The sequence below is a fragment of the Phaethon aethereus genome (assembly GCF_964289735.1).
Source record: "Phaethon aethereus genome assembly, chromosome: 1".
Classification (NCBI taxonomy): domain Eukaryota; kingdom Metazoa; phylum Chordata; class Aves; order Phaethontiformes; family Phaethontidae; genus Phaethon; species Phaethon aethereus.
In genome coordinates this window covers 153,249,290-153,271,289 of record NC_138575.1, presented here as the reverse complement: position 1 = coordinate 153,271,289, position 22,000 = coordinate 153,249,290, and the positions used below count along the sequence as shown (strand labels likewise).

At 39.8% G+C, this 22,000-nt stretch overlaps 1 protein-coding gene across 1 annotated transcript in view; it reads right to left on the bottom strand.

The window, feature by feature from the left end:
• RASA3 (RAS p21 protein activator 3) overlaps positions 1-22,000 on the bottom strand; it is a gene marked incomplete at its 3' end in the record, with an annotated part of 141,050 nt that overhangs the window by 92,944 nt on the left and 26,106 nt on the right. Inside the window, exon 2 of the mRNA XM_082013618.1 lies at positions 2,739-2,856. Coding sequence (XP_081869744.1) covers positions 2,739-2,856 — 118 coding nt within the window. The remainder of the gene's footprint in view (positions 1-2,738; positions 2,857-22,000) is intronic.

Genomic DNA, 22,000 nt, shown 5'->3' with positions numbered 1-22,000 from the left:
CCTGCTCCCATCTAACATTGCATATCGCAGCAGTGATACCTCAGAAAAAGGGACCCAACACATGCTTCATCATTACATTGGCAAGCGCCTGGTAAAGAAACACCGTACATGAAAGCAGGTGTTTCTCTGCTGCATACAAATTACCTGGGCCTTAGGGCACATAAGCCTCACCTGCCCAATAATTCACAGTACTCAACGGGTTGAATCAATTTACAAACAAGCATTAAACAATGTAACAGCACGACTGGCTCCTCAGCTAGGTGCTCATCTCGGAGTCTTACAAAAAACAATGGGCAACTGCAGTATGGTCTGAAATCATTTGAAAAACATATTCCTCTGGAAGTCTATGCACTTGTTTTTATGACTGTGTTTACATCTATTAAAGATTAAGTAGCTGTTTGAGTGTGCTTCACTAAGTAAGAGCGATTCCTATTTACAGATTGGGAAGACATCCCAGTTTTACCATTCATGTATTTGGGATTTTTGTTTGCTTTCCTTTTATGCAACAGGAAAACAAGGACAGAGAAAAACCTTTATGGATAAATGCAAAATTCCATTGATAAGTCTATATTGATAGGTCTATAAGTGGATATTCAGCAACTGTGAAAAAGCAAGTTTTTCAAAAATAGTACTTGCAAACAGAAGCTCACAGAGAGAGGAGACTACCACTGAAGACAGGAATTCACTGGAAGATATCTCACCAAAGAGATATCTTTAGTCAACCCTTAGATCAAAGAAAATAAGACTGTAAAGGGATTTTGAGAGGTCATCTGGTCCACCGCTGTTCCAAAGCAGGAAGATCTGTATTTTGGATGGGACTGATGATACAGAACCTATTAAAAGCCTTCAGCAATAAATACAGAAAAAAAGAAGGCAATTTACGCCAGTGCTACGGAATCTTTAGTAACAGGAAGATTTTTCTTCACAATAAAACTTAACCTAAATTTCTTTCCCCACTGCAATTCAAGTCCATTATCACTTGCAATATCCATACTGCACATACAGAGCGATTCCCTCTCTCAAGTTTTTCTGGGGGATTTGTTGTTTGGGGGTTTTTGTTTTCTTTTTTTTTTAAATGTGTTTACATAGTTATAGGTACTGTTATCCCTCTTCTCTAGGCTAAACAATTCCAATCTTTTAACCTTTCCTCATCGGTTATGTTTTCCAGGCCTCTGACCATTGTGTTGCTCTTCTCTGCATTCACCTCAATTAACAAAAAGAACTTAGCTCCACAGGAAACCTGAAACCCTTCAGTTCTGCACAGCCTCAGTATACCTCTCCAGCTTTATAATGATATCTGAAGACAGATAGAATTTTTCCCACTGATGGAATTACATTTGTTGCTTATTCCTACTAGTAAGAGTTTACTTTCTCAATAGAAAAATACTCGGATTAGTTCAAGGAAATTACATGAGCTATTCTCACGCATCCCCACTACCCACCTCCCACTTGCCTAGGAAGCACTAGTGATCATCCAGCAAAAAAACCCCACTGCGCAACTTCTAGTTGTGAGCAGGAGGGCTACAGCTGGTTGATCCAGGAATGAATTTAAATGAGTTACAAAGTAATTTTTAGATAAACAACTGGTTCAGGGACAACCGGCTTAGGGACACTGCAAGTCAGTTATGGTTTAAAAAAAACAAAACACAAAAAACACATACAGAGCAGTCTTTGCTTTTTCACCTTTTTTTTAAATATAGTACACTACAAACAGGAAAGTGTTAGCATCAACATTCAAGAACAGTCCAATTATGTTTAGCCAATCTAAATGCTTCAAGAAACAAAAGTCTCCATTATGGACCCCAGTACAGCATACCAGAATATAAGAGGAGGAATAAAGACTTAAAGACAACAAAAAATTATGCAAGAGAACAATTAAAGTGACTTAACGGAATAAATCCCACTTCCAGCTCCTCAGAGACTCACATTCTCAAATGCGTTAGGTAGTTCTGAGGGGTTGGGGTCTAACGATATTTCCCCAAAGTAAAGTATTTGCAATAACAACATAAATAGCAAATTCCTATCTGTATCACTCAACTCTCACTCTTCTCCCACTTTATATCTTAAGATAGAAGTTATAAAGTTGACTGTTCCTTGCCACTACTTTCCCCTCAACTCCAAAACAAAGCCTCACTTGCTGGAGTATACATATATACCCAGCCTTGTTCCCTTTATTTTTTTGATATTTGGGGATTTCCAGGATAAAGTGTTTTAACTTTTGCTACATGGTTCTGGTTCTGTTTCATTCTACATTCAGCTACCACAGTCTCACAGGAAGTGTCCAAGATAATCAGACAGGCATCTTATGTTCAAACCTCTCCTTTCAATTGCAGCCTCATGACAGGAAAAAAAAAAAAAAAAGCCGTATTTCCACCCATTAGGGTAGCTAGACCAATGCAAAATTCTAAGCCTGGATAGACACAAAACGGAGTTCAGTGCTACCTCATAAGTTGTGATCTAAAAAGCTTAGGGAAGTTCAAAACAAGTATTGCAGAAAGAAAGGAGCACTGGCTGTACGTTCTTAGGAAAACACTTAATACGGCTTGCCTTGGTGAAGACATTTTCTCATATATACAGATAGGAATCATTACATTAACAGTTCTACCACTAGTGTTCTTAAAACTAGAAGAAGGATCATATACATCCTCCCCCCCAAAAAGTATCTTTGGAACATTAAACAAACATAGTAAGTAGAGAATGAGAAGAGTCAACAGAACATGTATACATGTATTTGTTACCATAATGACTTCTCCACTATTTTGGTCCTGAAAACCTCCTCCTGGTCCAGGTTTACAGTACAGTAGCAATCCCTCATCTTGTTTGGCCCTGGATACGTAGGAAGATTTTTGGCTTCGCCTAAAGACAAGAAAGAAAAAAGCCAGACGGATTACATATTAAAACATTACCCATAAATTAGTCATCTGTCAACTAATGCAGTGTCAGCAACACGGCTAAAGTGAAGTATTACATTGTATTTTTCTTCCCAAATGTTAAGTCTCTATTAAACTTAGCAGCAGTATTCTGTTTCCAAGGCAGCAGCTCCTGACAGTTACAGTTTAGAGCTCAGCAGTAGCCAGCAACAACTCAGTTTGTTGCGTACAATTTACTCACATATATTTGGATGCACACTGCTTCCTTCTAAATTTGCATTTAGGTTTTGATCAGCCCTCTCATAAGATACCAGGAACACAAAGCAACATGGTAATAAAGCTTTCTGATACAGCCCACTGATTTTATCCTAAAGGCATTACCAGAACACAGCAAATGAGGACTGACCCCAGCTCCACCACTCTCTACAGATGTGGAGATGGAAAACAGTCACCTTAGTTACAGCCAACAGCCTTACACCACACATTCGACTTCAAAGCACTTTGATGAGGTAATTAGCACTTGTGAAGCTGCCTAAGGTCCTCGCACAAAGGTACTATGCAAGTCATGAATATTCTCCATAACAAACATTTGTTTCAAAACTGAAACAAGAAACATGTATGCATCCTATATTTAACAAATATAGGATGCATACATAGAGAGAGAGAGAGAGAGAGAGAGAGAGAGAGAGAGAGAGAGAGAGAGAGAGTATTGAGGAGCTAAGGGTAAGAGACTACAAAACACGAGTATGAAACAAGAATAAAACCACAGCTTTCCCCTTTACATATCCATTAATAACCAAAGCTGAGCACTAAATTTCCTTGGCAGACTAGATAAAATCAGAACTCTCAGACAGGAAATGGGGTAATGCTCCTCACGGCTTTGCTAAAGCACCTTAGCATTACATGGATGAGTGATTTAATTCTGAAGACAAAACTTAGAACTCTCAAAGAATGACTAAATCTAAGTGTACAATGCAAGTGGTCTTATTTACCTTCACTCTTCCAGTACCTGGAGATTATTAGCACATACCATGGGAACTAGATCATTCTCTCCTGGTACAAATACAAGTAATAGAAATTAAAAAATTAAAAATAAAAAAAAGCAATGCACAAACCAAGGGAACTCATGTTTCTTTGCCAGTAGAGAAGGGAACTCTAAATGACAGTAACAAATATAACTTTTTATCAGATGTCTGAAGCTCGGCTTAAAAGCATTCTACTAGACACATGCCTTTCCCAGTCTCCAGCTCCCAAATAGCTTTATACTATTAACAGAATCATCTTGTCTCCTTCAACCCTATCTTCAGTAAAGACATACTTTTTCCTTTCTGCATATTTGTTCAACAGCACTCTGATGCATGTGCATGTACATACTGAAGAACTACAGCAAGGGAAGATGAAGCCAACCTGCATCCTCGGGTTTAAAGCAGAAGCATAAATTTACACAGGATTACATGTCTTTCTGCCTGCGATCTCCTTCTGGCACACTGTTCACACACTTTTGCTAACTGATTCATGATATGCTCTTGGAAATGCCACACATCCACACTTCTCACAAATGGCCCGTATATGGGTGATGGTACACACATACGTTTTCTAAAGCTAACCACAAAACGTATAAAGAGGCATTGAAAATGGACATGAAAACGTTGTTTCAGACAGTAATGCCTCACTTCAGAGTCCTTCTAAATAAGATTGCTCTCTCGGCTCAACTGATGCAACTTGATAGCATTCTTCCCACTTCCTTCAGAGTCGTGAGACATTGTCTTAAAAAAAGCTGTCTCCGCTGTAATTCAAAGGTGTGACTGGAACATCTGTTGGCATGCCCAACATGGCTTTAAACTAAGCTGAAGTGTTAGCAATAGTTTAAGTGCAGCAGCTCTAGCCAAAAATATATTGAGGATTACTGATGGCTTGCTCAGCCTGCACTGAAGTCTGTTCTGCTGTGGTAAACCTCCAACTTTTACTCTTGTTAGTTTGAGTTCAGTTACAGATCAAATGTACTAGCCTCACACAGGCTGGGGTCTCAGAGTTTGTCTCCTCTCCCCAAGGGCTGAACATCCAAATTTCTCTTCTCTAGTCTCACATTACAGTCACATGAAGCCAGCCTCTTTTCTGGATGACTGGGTAAAGTTCCCCAGAGAGAGTGAGTGTGCATGTCAACAGGAAGAGTTTCAATAGCAGAACGATAAGGAAGTCTTCCTCTGGGGCTGGCACACTATTCTCACGGTTCTTCCAAGAGAACGGGACAAAACTCTTCAAGTTCAAAATTAAACAAAAAAAAACCCCACAGTTTCCCTTTTTCTACTCTCTTCCACTTCCTACTTCAACACTAATGCACACACATGAAACCAGTTCCGGATTCTGTGATCTCTATTTCCAGTTTTCTGAAGTGCACAACATTCACTTACGTGCTTAAGGTTAATACTTAGTCATGTCAGAGCACTCTGTAAGAACTGTATTTTGAAAACTCAGTTCTTCTCTTTGTTACAAGACTTACAGTAGGAAAGCCCACAATATTGCAACTTAAATGCAATGTAAAGGAAGACACGATTTAGCATCACTAGAAAATGACTGCCTGCACAGTCTGTATAGCAAATTAAAACTCACCACCATCACAACTTTAGAAAGTGAGGCACAGAGGGAAGATAACAGGAGAAGACATCTTACAGTAATTTCTTTCTTCAAACTGGAAAAAGGCCCTGAAAAACCACTGACACTAGAACAAGGGATTAATTGACCAACCCAATATATTAATCATGTTACTGACTTGAGTAGGAGCTTACCAAAAAAAAAAGGTTTCTTCCCAATGCTGGCAGCAGCCAATAGCTGTTTAGATTCCTCTAGCACTGAGCAGTTGAGAAAGAAAAATTTGTCAAGCTTTCAAGCATAGCTAAAGACTCAGCGCTCTAGCCAGACATTTTATGTCAACAAATGCGCTCTGTTAGAGCTTCAGTTGCTCTTTAGATTCCTCCAAGACAAAAACGTTCCCTCTGTGGCAGTGTTTTGCATCTGCAATGAAGCTGAACAATTTGCTCAGTATTTTTTTGGTTCTGCTACTACTGAAATGAAAAAAAGAAAGCTGAAAATACTTGATACAGTCACGCATCATTTCCATATTCTCAACAACCAGAGCTGATGAGATCATTTAATTTGGGCAAGAATTTAATCATTTAACCTATCTGTATAGAAGAAGCTTCTTCATCAATTGTATTTTCAAGAGGCAGTTCCACTTTTTTTTTCCCCTCTTCATATTTGTGAAGTACCTGTATGCTAGAGAATTTGGAGAAGGTTTGCAGATAAAAGGTCAATACACTCAGCTTTAAAACCTTCAGTTTTACACTTCCACTAAGAAGAAACAAGAATGTTTTTTTAAGATGTAATACACAAGCACTTTGTTTTGGACCATAAGACTTCCATTTGGAGCCATAGTGGCAGAATAATCAGTTCAAGTTTGCAATAGCTTTTGGCTCTATCCCTGCACTTCTAATATACATGGTCCTAGTTTAACTGTGTGATGCACTCAACTTAGCACTAAGTACTTAAACCTAGCAAAGATAATTTTAGTTATCATTAGGTATTTTGGACAAGTCTTAAAAAATAGGCTATACAATTCTGAGTACCTCACTGATTTGCTATCTTCTCCCCAGGAATACTGGGTTACTATAGTTTAAAAATGGCAGCACAAATAGTTTAGCTTGAGCTAGGCAGAGGGAATGCAACAGGTTGGAAAAAGAGGAAGGAAAAACTCAACACCATGTTCATCTTCCTTGTTCCTTCCAATGTTATACATTCCTGCCCTGCTAAGACACTGACAATAAAACAGAAGCAAGAAAAAAGGGGCCTCCTGCATATATGGCAGAGAAGAGCACTGCTTAGATGCTTGGGAGTATAATTGGTAAAAAGACAAAAACTTTGAAAATGTTTCTAGGAATAAACAAATATATCCATACATGTATACATTTCCTTAAGGTTTTGCCACGTTTAATCTTTTGAAGCATCTGGTATTTTTAATTTAATTTAGATAGTTGGCATTGTGTCATTTTTGCTTTTGACATATTTCCCCAGGTGCAATTTTCTGAAAAGCAGAGAATGCACTACAGCCGGGCATTATTTCTACCTTTTGGAATAAAATTTGCTGCTCCTGTGCTTCTAGTATTGGGTCACCAGCACACATCTGCCAATCTGAGCACATTAAGGAAGAATTTGTAAATGTGTCAAGAAATTTAGCTTGCTGTCTTCTGGCAGCAACACATTTGATTTTATCAAGGTGGCATGGGAGCATCATTTCCCAAAGTATTTCAGAAAACAAAGAGGCAAACAAAAACCTACCTCCAAAAAATAACCCAATAAAAGCAGCTGAACTTTCAGTGCTGCAGCATTTGACTTCAGGGAGCATTCTGAAAGACTTGAGTACAGAAACAAAATACCTGAAATCTGAAGAGGGCAACATATCCAAACCAGCAACAATACAATTTCTTTCTGCCATTTTCAGGAAAACACTCTCCAAAGCAGCTCATAGGCAAGCATGTCAAGAACAAAAACAGAGCAGTGATGAATGCCAGGAATGGAAAGCTTCTCCTGTTCTTCCTTAAGCTCTCCACTCCATACCAATACAGATGCTGGAATTTGAAAAAAATTCGCTCAAGCACACCTTTCAAGTTTTCTTTCTTCTGAAAAAGCATTATTCCTTCAACATCCATAGATCAAGCAAAAACAGAAAAGGGAAAATGTGTGTACACACACAGGTCTAATTCCCTATCACAATTTATGCTTAAAAAGCTCTTCATACACAAACCCCAGCATATATGTAAAATATCAAGATGCTAGCAACTTTGCAATCAATACTTAAAGTAATTATAATTAAAACAGAAATATAATACCACTCAATGTCGATTAAAACATGCAGAAATACCTAGAAGCACATTAACTTTTGTGCCTATGCATGAATTTAAACTGAACAAAAACAGTTGCGTTCATGTTGAATGTTGAGAAAGCAGTTCATTTTTTTGCAAGGTGTACTTTTTGGGGGTGAGGTGCGGATAAGGGGAGGGATATGACTGCAATATCTCAAGAGGGATATATTGGGAAAAAAATGCTTTTCAATATTAAAATGGTCATAGTTAGAAAACTTCTATTCACATCAGAAACTGATTTTGTTACTAAACAGCCAATGTGATAATTATGTGAAATTAACATAATGTTTGAAAGCAGAACATACAGTTACATTTGTGTATAATTCCTATATGTAGATATACTGTGTAACTCTCAGAACAGAAAGTTTCAATTCAGTTTTGCCTTTCCAAATAGGAAAAAGCAATAAAATTTTTTTAAAAAGTGAAGTTCCAAGAACCGGTGTACCCTGAATGCAACTATGAAGTTATGTATGTAGCCTAGTATTCTTGTGTACTTTTGTAGTAAACTAAAAACAATGAATGCTTTTTAGGCAATATATGCTGAGTGTCAAAAATATTCTCTCTCCTTCACTGATGTATATAGGTCACACAGCCTGAAAATAAGAAAAACACATGAAATTCATATGTTCCTAATCAAGAAAATTGATATATTAAAATGTGAGATTTCTTTTAAAGCAGATGTGGCTAAAAACACTATTTGTGCAACAATCTCTCTTTGCTTTAACCATAGGTATTTGTGCGCATACACACACACACATGCTTTGCTCTCATGGAGAGACAGACTGCATTAGATTTCTAAACCAGGTCAAAAATAGCCATCTGTGAACAGACTTTGATGATCTGGAAAACGAGATTTTTAGATGACCTGTTCTTAATCTAAGCCCTTGCACGCCAGCCTCTTTCCACGTGAAATGATCATCACATTAGAAGACTCAGGGAGAGCACTTCCTCAGCAAAACAATACTGACAACCTGGGCCTTAGCAACAACCCCAGAGCAACTTGATACCACAGCTAGGGCTGCTTCAGCAAGTAAACAGCAAGGAAACAAAGCACACTACATTAATTACAACTTTTTAAACAAGAGCAGCACATGGAAGCCCTCTTGGCTTAGGGGCAATAAGCAGCATCAACCCTAAATCCTTTAGCAGTAACTGAAGACCACCACCAAGTGGTATCTCATTGCCAAAAACTACTTATACCTCCTTAGACCTAGTACTTACAGTGGAGTTTTACTGCCTTCACAGCCTAGTAACAGGAGCCTTTGGCATCCGTTAAGATCCCTTCGGCACAATCCACTTCACCAGTACACATGGTGCCGGACAACTACACTACCACCCTCTTCCCTCCCCCATGATTAAACTTATTCTATACCAGTTAGGAACCTTCATATAGATCTTCCTCTGATCTGAAACCTGTTCTGAGACAGCAAATGACAGACCTTTCTATCAGATGTAACAATAGCTAAGCTTAATCAGCTATAGTCCCCATAGCAGACAGATTCAGACCTATCACTCAGAATGGCTGGTAGCCACATTCCTTCTTTCCTATATGCAAGTGAACAGACATCCCAGTTCTCCTTTTGCTGCCCTGAAGGTCCAACAAACCATCCAAATATCTTGCCTTTACTGTTCTGGGCATTTTTTACTCGGAGAGCAATGAGAAGCTGCAGGCTGACAGCCTTACTTTTCTTCTAAGAGGCAATGAACACCAAGGAGGCTCAAAAGATCTTGTCATGATCTCAAGTACTTAAGTGCTCACAGCTCAAGGGCTGTTAATCAAATCCCAGGGCTGGTAGGAAAGAGGTCAATACAGCAAAATCCACAAGAGCTGCTTGCCAAATTAAGATTTTAGTTTGTACAAGAGGAGAAGCATAATTCTCCTCAACTCATTAATGTAACCAGTTGCATGCTACTTGCCAATATCATGGTCTAACAGCAGGAATCAGGTTTCTCTAAAGAATCCCTTAGGATGGTAACTTAATCCCACAAAATAAAAAATGTACAGTCCAGCTGCTTTTTAACAAGACTGAAGTTATTTTGTGTTAAAGGACACTTTGAAGAGATCGTTTTAAAGTAGGATACTGCCAGGAAAAGGGTGTTCTTGAGGAGTTTTCATTCTAATTCATTTTACCTGTGGCGCTCTGGGGTTAGCATTCCTAGTTTCTTTGATGTGACTATCTTGTATTTCTGCAGAAAAACACATGAATTAATCAAACTGTCTCTTTATCTGTGTTGATACAATGTTAGACTCAGCTCCCCATGTACTATTTTTCAATTCAGCATCTGTTTTGAAGATGATAGTTTGCATCAAGACACATCTCATGCAACTTCCCAGCTGCATTTGATAGAGGCACTTGAGGTTTTTCCTGCCAGTTTCAGTAATGTAGGGACCGGCTACAGGGTGTTCTGTGCCTCTGAATTGTGACCTTCGTTTAGGCTGGTGGCTTGCACAGGTTTTTGTAGGTTTTTTGTTCTTGTTTTGGGGGGGGGTGGTGTTTGGTTTGGTTTTTGGCTGTGTTTGGTTTGTTTGTTTTTAAAAAAAAAAAAAAAATCAGCTTCCTAAAGTTATAAAAGACCTTCTCTCAGCAAAGTTTGAGTCACTGAACATCTGTTGTGGGAGGCCATGAGGGAGAGGATTCATGCTGCAGGAGGGGCAGAGTAGCTGAGAGGAAGTAACTTTAAACAGGCTATTCCATCATGGAACTGCGCTGGGCAAACAGCGAGCAATTTCAGCTATTTTTAGAAGAACAGTATGAGACAGGAAATACAAGCAAATGATTTACAACATCAAACAAAACGTGACCAAAACCCAACATCAATTCAACCACTCCCTTTTGAGAGTTTCTGGACTCTAGGATAACTTTAAGATAGTTGCTCTATAGTAAGGAGCCTACTCATCACTAAAGAACAAAAGCAATGTTCTCAAAAACATTGGCATAAAAAAAAGAAGTTTCTGTGAAAGTGAGTATCTATTTTTACCTGCCTTCATTTATTTTATTCACACACAAACCAAAATCCAGGTCACACACATCAAAAAAAGACAATTTTTATCTACAAATATCTTTTTTTTTTAATTGTAGATCAACAAGCTATAGCTGTGTGGAAAAAACCACAAGCAATGAAAAAAGAATGATGCCCTCTCTCTTGCAGGACATTAATCACTTCTATCACAACCAGTGACACTAAAAACTTTTACAGTAATATGTCTGCAAAAGGCTGTGTTTTGCTTAAAAAAACAAGTAACAAAAGGAGTCATTGCTAAAAAGTTGAAGCTTTACCGGCAATGTTAAGAAACCACAACTTTTTCCTCTAACGATTCCGTTGTCCACAATTGCTCTCGCTTTAGGATTACTTATTTAGAAATGTCTTCACTAACCAGAGTTTCACAGGATCAAGTTTAGATGAAGTTCAATTTGGCCCTTTGGCCCCACAGTGTTCAGAACCAAAATAATATCTAGCTATTGAGAAACAGGATGACTCAGAGCAGAGCAGTTCAAGGCAATCTTGAAAACCAGCTAAGATTTAGGAATTAACTGAGCAAAGACTGTCTTCCTCCATATAGAGAACACTCTTCCTATTACAAAATTAATCATCATGAGAGAGAGAAAAAGGTTTCGAAACCTCCTCAACTTGCTTTACTTTAGCCTTTCTTCAAAAACAGTGAAAATAGGTACTTTCCTACAAAAAGACCAAATTAATTTTCCATTTCAAGATCCAAACACAGAAACATCCTTCTCCAAACTTGCAGTGGCTCGCAGCTTCCCTTAAACTCAGTAACAGGCAAGACTACAACTACTTCAAAGTTGACATGGTCTTGATATTCAGTAGTCCACATATTCCTCGTGTGTTCCTTCATACACAAAGAGCATCATATGCACTAAGGAACAATGTAATAGGAAGTCCTTTATTTTAAGGAAAGAGTGATCATAACCAGTTCTCAGACACTGGCTTACAGATGGTTTTTGAATGAAAACATTAATTTAAGGAAAAATCATGACTCTCTAATTGCAATCTTAGGCGGCTGCAAATGCTATGTTGCAAACACACCTCTGTACTGAGCAGAATGCTCACATTAGGACATTATCAAAGTCAGCCACAATACTTGTTTTGCTTTAGTTACTGGATCTTCATTTACAAAGCACTTTTTCCAGTAGAGTGAAACAAAAATAAATCCCACTTGGTCATTCCTGAAGTTAGTACCTTATAAGATCTATAGGTGACCTTTCCATCCTGGTGGGCTTCAAAAGTATTTAAAATTATCTCAAAGAAAGATTTATTTGACTGTTGAATAGCCTGTATTGCACAGATGCATGCTGAAAACACATGATTTTACGTAGATGCTAACTTCTTGTTGCTAGCTTGCAGTCTCATTAGTCAAACAAAACCAACAGCATCTCTCCTTACGACACTTTAAAATGCTTAGAAGTATTTGAGCTTGACTAACAAAGCGATCACTTACCAATTTGTAGTGTTTGTGCAGTTAAACACTTAAGACTATGCAAATGAGCAAGGATACACTGCAACTGATCTACAGACCTACTGATTTCTTTGTGGAGAGAAAGAGGACAACATGCCTCTAGTCTGCCTTAACTACTGCTACCACACACTTTGCCATGAGAATTTCCAGAACCAGCTAGTTACAGAACATGCACACATTGACAGAACTGGACCATCACCATCCAAGATCCTAAACATTCAATTTGCCATGTCAGTGGGCTTACTAAAGAATTATTTATTTTTTTAAAAAACATCAGCACAGGATTCCTGGCTCATTGCTGAACTAAAATTTTCACTTACAAAATATAGTTGAAGATAAACTGACCGAGGTATGGGGAGGAAAGGACAAAGGCAGCTACCACTGTCTTCTGCGTTTGTTCTTTGCAGACTTCTTCTGAATGCTCCAGTCAGTCACTCTGTGAGCCCACCACCACAGTTCCACTAGGTCTAATAGGGCTCAGCAAAAAGAGGTGCTACATGTCCTTCTGCCTGGACTGCATGAAGATAAAGCATACCAACATAAATTCAGGCAACAACTTCCCTCTAAAGTGCAAACATTTCTCTCTCATTCTATCTGCTCAGTTTCTTAATTTTTTAATTGTTTTCAAAGGACAGGAACTGTTTTTCCCACTCAATGATTAAGTATACTTCAAGAAAAATGGGTATATTTTGGTATGACTTCATGAAAGTACCTTTTCTTCGTAAATCAGAAACAGCTAAAATCTCTCTCTCAAAACAAACTATGCCATCTCACCTTATAAGAACAATACATGCTTTGGAGGAAGCAGTTAATGACCTGCTATGCCACCTGGACACTCACAAGTCTATGGGGCCAGATGGGATCCACCCAAGAGTACTGAGAGAGCTGGCAGAGGAGCTTGCCAAGCCACTCTCCATCATTTATCAGCAGTCCTGGTTAACAGGGGAGGTCGCAGACGACTGGAGGCTTGCCAGTGTGACACCCATCTACAAGAAGGGCCAGAAGGAGGATCCAGGGAACTACAGGCCTGTCAGCCTGACCTCAATACCGCGGAACATTATGGAGCAGTTCATCTTGAAGGTGCTCACAGGGCCTGTGCAGGACAACTGAGGGATCAGGCCCAGCCAGCATGGGTTCATGAAAGGCAGGTCCTGCTTGACCAACCTGATCTTCTATGACAAGGTGACCTGCCTAGTGGATGAAGGAAAGGCTGTGGATGTTGCCTACCTGAACTTTAGTAAAGCCTTTGGACACTGTCTCCTACAGCATTCTCCTGGAGAAACTGGCGGCTCATGGCTTAGACAGGTGTACCCTTCTCTGGGTAAAAAACGAGCTGCGCGGCCAAGCCTAGAACGAGCGGTGAACGGAGTTAAATCCAGTTGGCGGCTGGTCACAAGTGGTGTTCCCCTGGGCTTGGTTCTGGGGCCGGTCTTGTTTAATATCTTTATCAATGATCTGGATGAGGGGATCGAGTGCTCCCTCAGTAAGTTTGCAGACGACACCAGGTTGGGTGGGAGCGTTGATCTGCTGGAGGGAAAGAATGCTCTGCAGAGTGCTCTGGACAGGCTGGATCGATGGGCAGAGGCCAACTGTATGAGGTTTAATAAGGCCACGTGCCGGGTCCTGCACTTCGGTCACAACAACCCCATGCAACGCTACAGGCTTGGGGAGGAGTGGCTGAAGAGCTGCCCGGCGGAAAGGGACCTGGGGGTGCTGGTTGACAGCCGGCTGAACATGAGCCAGCAGTGTGCCCAGGTGGCCAAGAAGGCCAACAGTACCCAGGCCTGTATCAGAATCAGGTGGCCAGCGGGAGCAGGGAAGTGATTGTGCCCCTGTACTCGGCACTGGTGAGGCCGCACCTTGAATCCTGTGTTCAGTTTTGGGCCCCTCACTACAAGAAGGATGTTGAGGTGCTGGAGCGTGTCCAGAGAAGGGCCGCAAAGCTGGTGAAGGATCTAGAGCACAAGTCTTACAAGGAACGGCTGAGGGAACTGGGGTTGTTTAGTCTGGAGAAGAGGAGGCTGAGGGGAGACCTTATCACTCTCTACAACTACCTGAAAGGGGGTTGTGGTGAGGTGGGTGTTGGTCTCTTCTCCCAAGTAACTAGTGATAGGGCAAGAGGGAATGGCCTCAAGTTACACCAGGGGAGGTTTAGACTAGATATTAGGAAAGAACTCTTTACTGAGAGAGTGGTCAAACATTGGAACAGGCTGCCCAGGGAGGTGGTGGAGTCACCACTGGAAGTATTTAAAAAACATGTGGACAGGGGTTGATGGTTGGACTTGATGATCTTGAAGGTCTTTTCCAACCTTAATTCTGTCAATCCAACATTCAGCTAACCTCTTAGTATTTTTAGATTCCAATTTGGCATTACGATTATATAGATATTGTTTAAATAAATAATCAGTGTTCTCCCTGGGTTCTTCCTGGAATATTCCTTCCCTCCCTCCAGTTAGTGCTTGTTCAACACCCTCTATTATTAAAGTGGTCCTTTAACAGAGTCAATAGCAGTTGGACTGCTGAACTAGCAAGCTGAGCTATATTGGACGAGGCACCTTTGCTGAGACAAAAGGCAACCGAAGATTTCTTCACAAGAGGACATGATGATGTTAGAGGAACACACTGATAGCCAGAAACAGTGTTTAGCAAGACAAGTTGTAAGAGCACCCTAAAATATTTTCAGGCCTGTTGACAGCAGAATAACAAAGCAACAGTTAGCTTGCATATATGACTGGGAATGTAAAGAAGTATTGAAGAAGTGATGAAACAATTTTGGATTCAAATAGGCCACTTCATTCTGGAGAGAGGGGAAAAAAAATAGAACTCAAAAACATTAAAATTGTTTCTTTCAGTTTCACATGAATTGAAAAGTATTATTAAGCTTCTTTGCTTATGAGTTGCAGTGTAATAGTAATGTTTCCCCTTTCGCAAGTGTTCATTCTTCACAGTGCTGAAGTCATCCATGCAAGTCTAAAATACGTGCATATGAACAGACTTAAGCTTAAATCTGAAAGTTTCCGAGTTGCAAGCTGACAGTGTACCAGATTACTTTTAAATATGAGCTGTAAAGTTCCACCCACCAATCTAGAGCAGTATATGGGACTGACTGACCAGTGTTGAGCAAAACAAACTAAAAAAAACAAACAAGAAATGCCCCATTCAAGTTTCCAGTCTCCTGAGCAGTAGCAGTTGCGGGAAGAACCTTTCAAGTAAATGAAGTTCACATGCACAAAGAAATACCTAGGCATTTACTTGTTCTCCCTTAACCTGAAGTCACAGGGTCAGGTCCCCACCTCACAGTATACAAGCCAATTCACTTTGGCTAAAGCTTTAACCCAACATATTCATCTCTGCACCAAAGAATTAACTGCCAAAATACAGGGTCAGGTTGCCTTCCAGAGGAAACCAATGCAGTAGGAGCAAACAAACTTCAAAGAAACACAGGTCTCTCATTTCAGCGGTTATTTCTTACAGAAATGGGAGCAAGATTCAAAAATAAATTTTGTTTGTTAGGTAGTCATTCAGAGGCTGAGCATCTTTCAAAACTGCCAATGATTTTTGGAAGCTGGGCATTCCCTACAAGCTACTCATCCACACCCACAAAGTTCATCCAAAGTTGAATTTTTAGTATGTCTGTTTAGACCCTACATGCATCTGTCTCACACAGAATGAAAGGAAAACAATCTGAACTAATAATTACAATGGTTATGCCTGATATCTGTAAGAATCAGCTGAAAATCAGAGATGACAATCTCATACCCTGCTGGTCTGCACCTTGGCCTATTTCATGAGCATTCATATCAAAACACTGTTAACCATTCCAAAAGATGGAAAACAATGCTGTTCAAAAGAGTCAGAATCGAAGTTTAATGCAGCACATTAATTCATCTTTCCTTCTACTCAGGCTTTCATCTATGTGCTATGACAGTGTTTGTGACCATTCATTTCAGCAGCTTCCAATCCTCCACCCTGTCATAACCTGATTCCCTCTCAAGGCACAAACCACACATTGCTCCCAGGCATATTCATATGATTCTGCACAATTTAGGTGATTGCATTAGCATCCACTGTTCACACAGACTCCCATGTAAGAGGATTTGGGGCATGAATGGGTTTTCTGAATCATAGTTTGAAAGAGCTCCTCTCGCTGTCCATTGACTAGATAGGGAGCCTAGCCAGCTAGCATCAGTGCCCAGGTTAAGTGTTTACAACCACACAGTACATACTTTCCCCTCTCTCTTCCTACTTCTGATCTAGCCACCTCACATTTTCTGTACAGTGAGGCTTTCAGGCTGCTATTTCCCACAATGAACCACCACGCATAAAATCTTCTAGTACCAAGATAAAGAACTTCAAGAGCCTTCTAACAACGTATCACACAATAGGGACTAGAAACTCTACCACTGTCCTAGTGTTGTTTGAAACCTCCATCAGATCTTGACTCCATCAAACATTTCCAGGTACAGATATTTCTGCAAGCAGAGTTTCTACCACAAATACTTCAAGTTCAATTCAAGTATCATGATAAGAGGCCATCCATGTTAACAACTTTTACTATTACCACTGTTTTTTTTTAATTTCTATGTTTCACAAAGTTCAAGCTACTACCAGAATTACAATGTAGTTTTTGTTCTTAACAGCATAATGAAGGAAGACCAAGTTTAAACTAGATGTATTTCCACACATTGAACTACTTTAAATTCACCTGCCTTATACCCAATTCTTTGCTAGCACCAACAGTCCTGAATTTAATATGCCAATTTCACTGGGACTCCAATAATATATCAGTTACCATCACTATAAAACATTTTTCAATATAATGATGCTGCTGAACACAAACAGAAAGGGGGCGGGGGGTGGAAGCACATAACTGGTAAGCAAGGCATCAACCTGTGGTGCAATTTATTTTTTAAACAAGATTTCAAACAGTGACTAATCTGATCGCCCTGAGAGGGGGAACATCACATGAATCTTGGCCTGAGGAACAAACCTAACCAAGAAAGAATGACTCACTGTGCAGACAATGTGATGAGAACCAAATGCTAGATTATCCAACTTCAGTGACTACAGGAAGAGAAAATAACATTTACTTCTTCACTCCTTAGCACCAAGTATAGATAACACAGGCACAATAGTGCAGAAAAACAAGCAAGAAGAGGTTGAGCATAGTTATTTATATTATAAGGAGTGATCAAAACCACAGAGTTTAGAAGTTAGTGCAGCTGTGTGCACCTAAAAGATGTCACTGGTATAAGCAGCTGAGATTCTGAAGATACATCTAAGCCAAAAATGCAATACTCCCCTGTAATTTCTAAAAATGCTCATATGATTAAAATCCATATTTAGAGGGAAATGTATAACTATCAATGAAATGTCTGCAATCGAGCTGTTGTTTTTTTATGCAAAGTATAAAGCAAGGTATTAAAAATGGAAAGTAACCTACTTTCCTTTTCTAAACTATGCAAAGTGTTAATATAATGAAACTCAATCCATGTTCATTTTCTTTTATTCTTCTAGTTTCAGTTTACAAGTTAGTCATATCAGTTGTAGAAGAAGGGGTGAGCAAGTCTGTAAAGCATTCTGGAAATGTGAAGTATTTTGCATACTTACTACCAGTGACAAAGCAGAATTCTTATACCTATGCAGAAGAGAGAGGATTCAAAAATGTAAGCAAGAAGGACAACTGGCAACTGCTCTGAAATACATTTGCAAAGTTTTATTTTTATAAGCATGTTCAGTTCCACAAATCTGTTCAACACAGCACAAACCAGCTCTGACTTTGCTTCAATAGAAGAGGTCCAACTAACTGTAGCGAGAGCTGTACGAACATAGAAGACATTCTCTTTCTTGAAACACTTAAGCCTACACAAACATTCATACATGATAAGGGAGGATTAAGCTTTAAAAAGGGAAGGGCAGGTGAAGGATATTTGACAGGATGGAGGTATAAAGGCACAGCATTCCTAAAGATAATGCAATACAAAACATATATAGAAATGTGAGGTTAATCTTAATTAGAAAGTCTTACACTGAAAACTTTTCCAAATCAAACCAAGATCCAACTTCACTGTCTTAGGGCCACCACAGCTGGTTAGTGACAATGGTTTGCTTTAATGACACACAGATGGAGCAAACACTGCCAATGGAGCTTATTCCTCAGCCCAGTGACCAGCAAGGACAACACACCCAATGAGTTTAAACTCACAGCTTTGAATACACAGTTATGTGCTGCAACTACGCAGTCACCAAAAGCCCAAAATACACAAAACCTTGGTCAACCCTGTCCTCATCAGTTTACAGAACACATCAAGCAGGCAAACAGTGGTAACTTACCTCCACACACATCAACTTATAGTTAATTTTTAGAGCCCAACAGAACTGATACAATACACATCATGTTCTTCTTGCAGGTACAGCATGTACAAGCTTTATCACAAATTTAAAAATAAAAAGCAAGAAGTCCTTTCATCTTTATTCAGAGGGTCAAGTGAAACTATGGTATCACATGCAGCCAGTGTCAATCAGTATCTATAGGCCAAGCAATACCTGTGCAATATCCACTCGTCTTCAAATAATCTCCTGAAACCCCTGTGCAAATTCATGGCTTACAAAAGAACAGCAGACTTGAGTCAGGGAACGCTTCTGATAATCATGTGTAAAATGAAGTTGATTTCTGGATTATATCACACACTTTCACTGACTGTAAGAAAGCTCTTCGCTGATATTTACAATAAGCAGGGGCAAAACTTAAAGCATGTAATAGACATGCCTATCCAAAGACTATTTGTTAGATAAAAAGACGCCCATTTTTACCTTTTAGGGTAGAACGCAAGTTAAATACAGTAGGTGCACACAAATTTGTGTGCATGCTGCAGTCATTATTTTTAATGCTGGGGGATGAGGATGAATACATCAGACATTTGGCTACCAAAAAAAGACCAATGCTTCTTTACAAAGAGCACCCAAGAATGGAAAGCCATTCAGCTTCAATTAACCCCTTACTCATTAGTTTCAGAAATGGTCCATTTGTTTTTATAAAGCCATACCGCACAGCATGCGTGAAGTTTGTACTCCTGTGCAAGAAGTTAGCTTTTTTCGTTGAAGGTCTGGATTCCATCACAGTTCTGCTGCAGACTCCAGCTGTGATTGTGTATATAGGTCAGACAGCTAACTTCCGCACCTGAACTACCCACCTCTCTAGCGCTTCATGTTCAAAATGCAACTTCAGATCCCTCAGATAAAAGAGCGTACTGGAGTTTTGCATTACACTATGTGCTAATGCAACTGCACAAGATGTTGCGGAAACTGCATTTGAGGGCTAGCTGCAAAGAGGCCAGCAAAGCCAACCCAGCCTGACCAACATGCCTTACACCAAAGGTCTCCCTTCCGCAGCAAGTAAAGAGCAACATCCTCTTGATCTGGGAAGCCTCTTGCCTACTTCAGCAACAGCACAAGTCAGGGGGAATCAAACACAAACCAGGATTTACCAACACAGAGTAGAAGACAAAGCATCTGGTCCTTTTAACAGAAAGGTAAGGCAGACAAACAGCTCCCAGTAACCATGACAGGAAAATCTTACTGTTAGCAGCATATACTTCCAGCAGTACTGTCACACAAAGAGAGAGGAAATGGCTCCCAAAGGCTTTATTGTGGAAAGCGCACCAATTCAGGCATGAAAAAGGTACTATAACAGCTTGCAAAGAAACCTGGCAAAAAAATGCTTCATAACAGAGATTACTTTGATAAGAAAGACACCCTTCATGGGACGCTGCCTGAGGTATACTATATCAAAATAGAGGGGCAGAGGAACTCCAAGTGGCAAGAAGGTAGATGCATGGAACAGAAGCACAGGAAAACACAGGCAGAAGCCCAAGAACAGTTCCCACCGAGGCGTAAGTTTGCTTCTACATGCTCCAGCACTGTTACATCCGAGATAACCATGCCATAACCACCACCCTGCTGCCAGATTTATGAGATCTGAAGAGACACTACCTTCCCAGAAGATGAACCATTTGTGAATATTAAAGTTTAAAATATTCAGCACAGGAAACCATCTGTTCTGACTTTTGCACATATTTTGAAATACTTGACTAGTGGGGCCTTCTGCAAAAGAAACTACTTGTTTCTTAATCTCCAGCTCTAACTTGTTCTGAAATTAAAGTACTCCCATCGTAAATTCAGAAGTGAAGCAGTGGATATACCTGCAAATGAGAAAACAAATCGAAGTTTGCTACCCAACCAAAAAAATTGCCTACAAAGATAAGAAAAATATCACTCTTTAAAAGAAGTACCTACTCAGGTGACAACATTCTGGGTCACTTATTTGCTTATTTTCTGAGAGTTTTTATAGACATTAATCAGAGCTTCTCTCCTTTGACAGCCAGATATAACAGGTTTCTGTAGTAATATGCTCTTAGCACACATAGAATGTTCCTCCACAGAAAGACAGTAAACACTATTTAATAGCATAAAATGGGTAGGAAAGCTCAAAGGCAGGTACTATAATTTTTAACTGAATTGAAAGTTAGTGTCTCTTACTTTCTTGAATTCCAACACACTCACTCTGCTCCAAAAAAGTTAAAAGGAGTTTTCTAAGCAGGGAGCAGTTATTGCCTCACCTGTTCCAGTAACACTGTAGCCTCACAGCCACTTGAAGCCACCACAAGCCACTTGACTGCTTGTTGCCCATCTTCCTGTTGCATGCTCTTGGAAGAGATTTGAGGCTGCAGTCTCTCAGTTACTTGGGACTACAGGATCATTTTCCAAGGCTACTCTTACTAGTGTTGTTCTATAATGCCATGATCTAAGGACTCATTCAAAAGCAGCAAAGTCTCTAACAAAAAGAAGCCACTCTACCTACAAAAAGATCCAATGCAATCAGTGATCATTCTTTTTTCAACTCTATGGTCCCTGACCACCAGTTAATGCTCTCTGCTGGTTCGTCTCCTCCACTTACTTTACTGTCGAGCCCCTTACTTCAAATAACTATTAATTCAGCAAAGGTTTCCAGACCTAACAAGGTATTTCCCTTTGATTTAGATAGAAAGCACTGAAGAAAGCCAATCTATGTAAAACAGTGCTAAATCTTGTCCATTCTGCAATGCTTGCACCCAAATAAGCTGATTTAAACTTGTTTTTTCCAGGCTTTCTTTGATAGTCAGCTTGTCTACTGTCATTTCTCCTACCTTTTAATTCAGCTGAATCCTCACTTTGATTGAAGCTTATATTGTACAGCATCTCTTTGACTCCTTACCAAAATGAAGTCTAAAATACAATCAAGATATCCCCAAGGGAATCAATCTGCTGGCCACATTAAGTGTGTCCATACCCTACTCACTGTCTGTAACATTTAATTCTCCATCTGAGAATGAAGTATTTTCCCCAAAATAATATTTCCTGTAAGTTTCTTAGTGCATGTGTTGCACCTTATTCTGTACAACTGCATGTTGTCAATTGAACAGGCTGTCTCACTGGTTCTCCATCTCCCAACGCCTTCCCTGAAGTCAAATATAGCTAGTTACTGCCTCCGCTTGATCAGCAAACTGAAGTTTGGCATGGTTGGGGCCATGAGTTAGTTTTCACATTAGATCACCAGGTTCACTCAACTCCCCAGCTGCCTGCCAACCACTGCACTCAGAGGGCAGAAGCAGTGGATTACGACCTCTCTACAAGACAACACAGAATTACAGCAAGTGAAGCATGCCCCACAAACACAGATCTCTCCAGCTATATTCAAA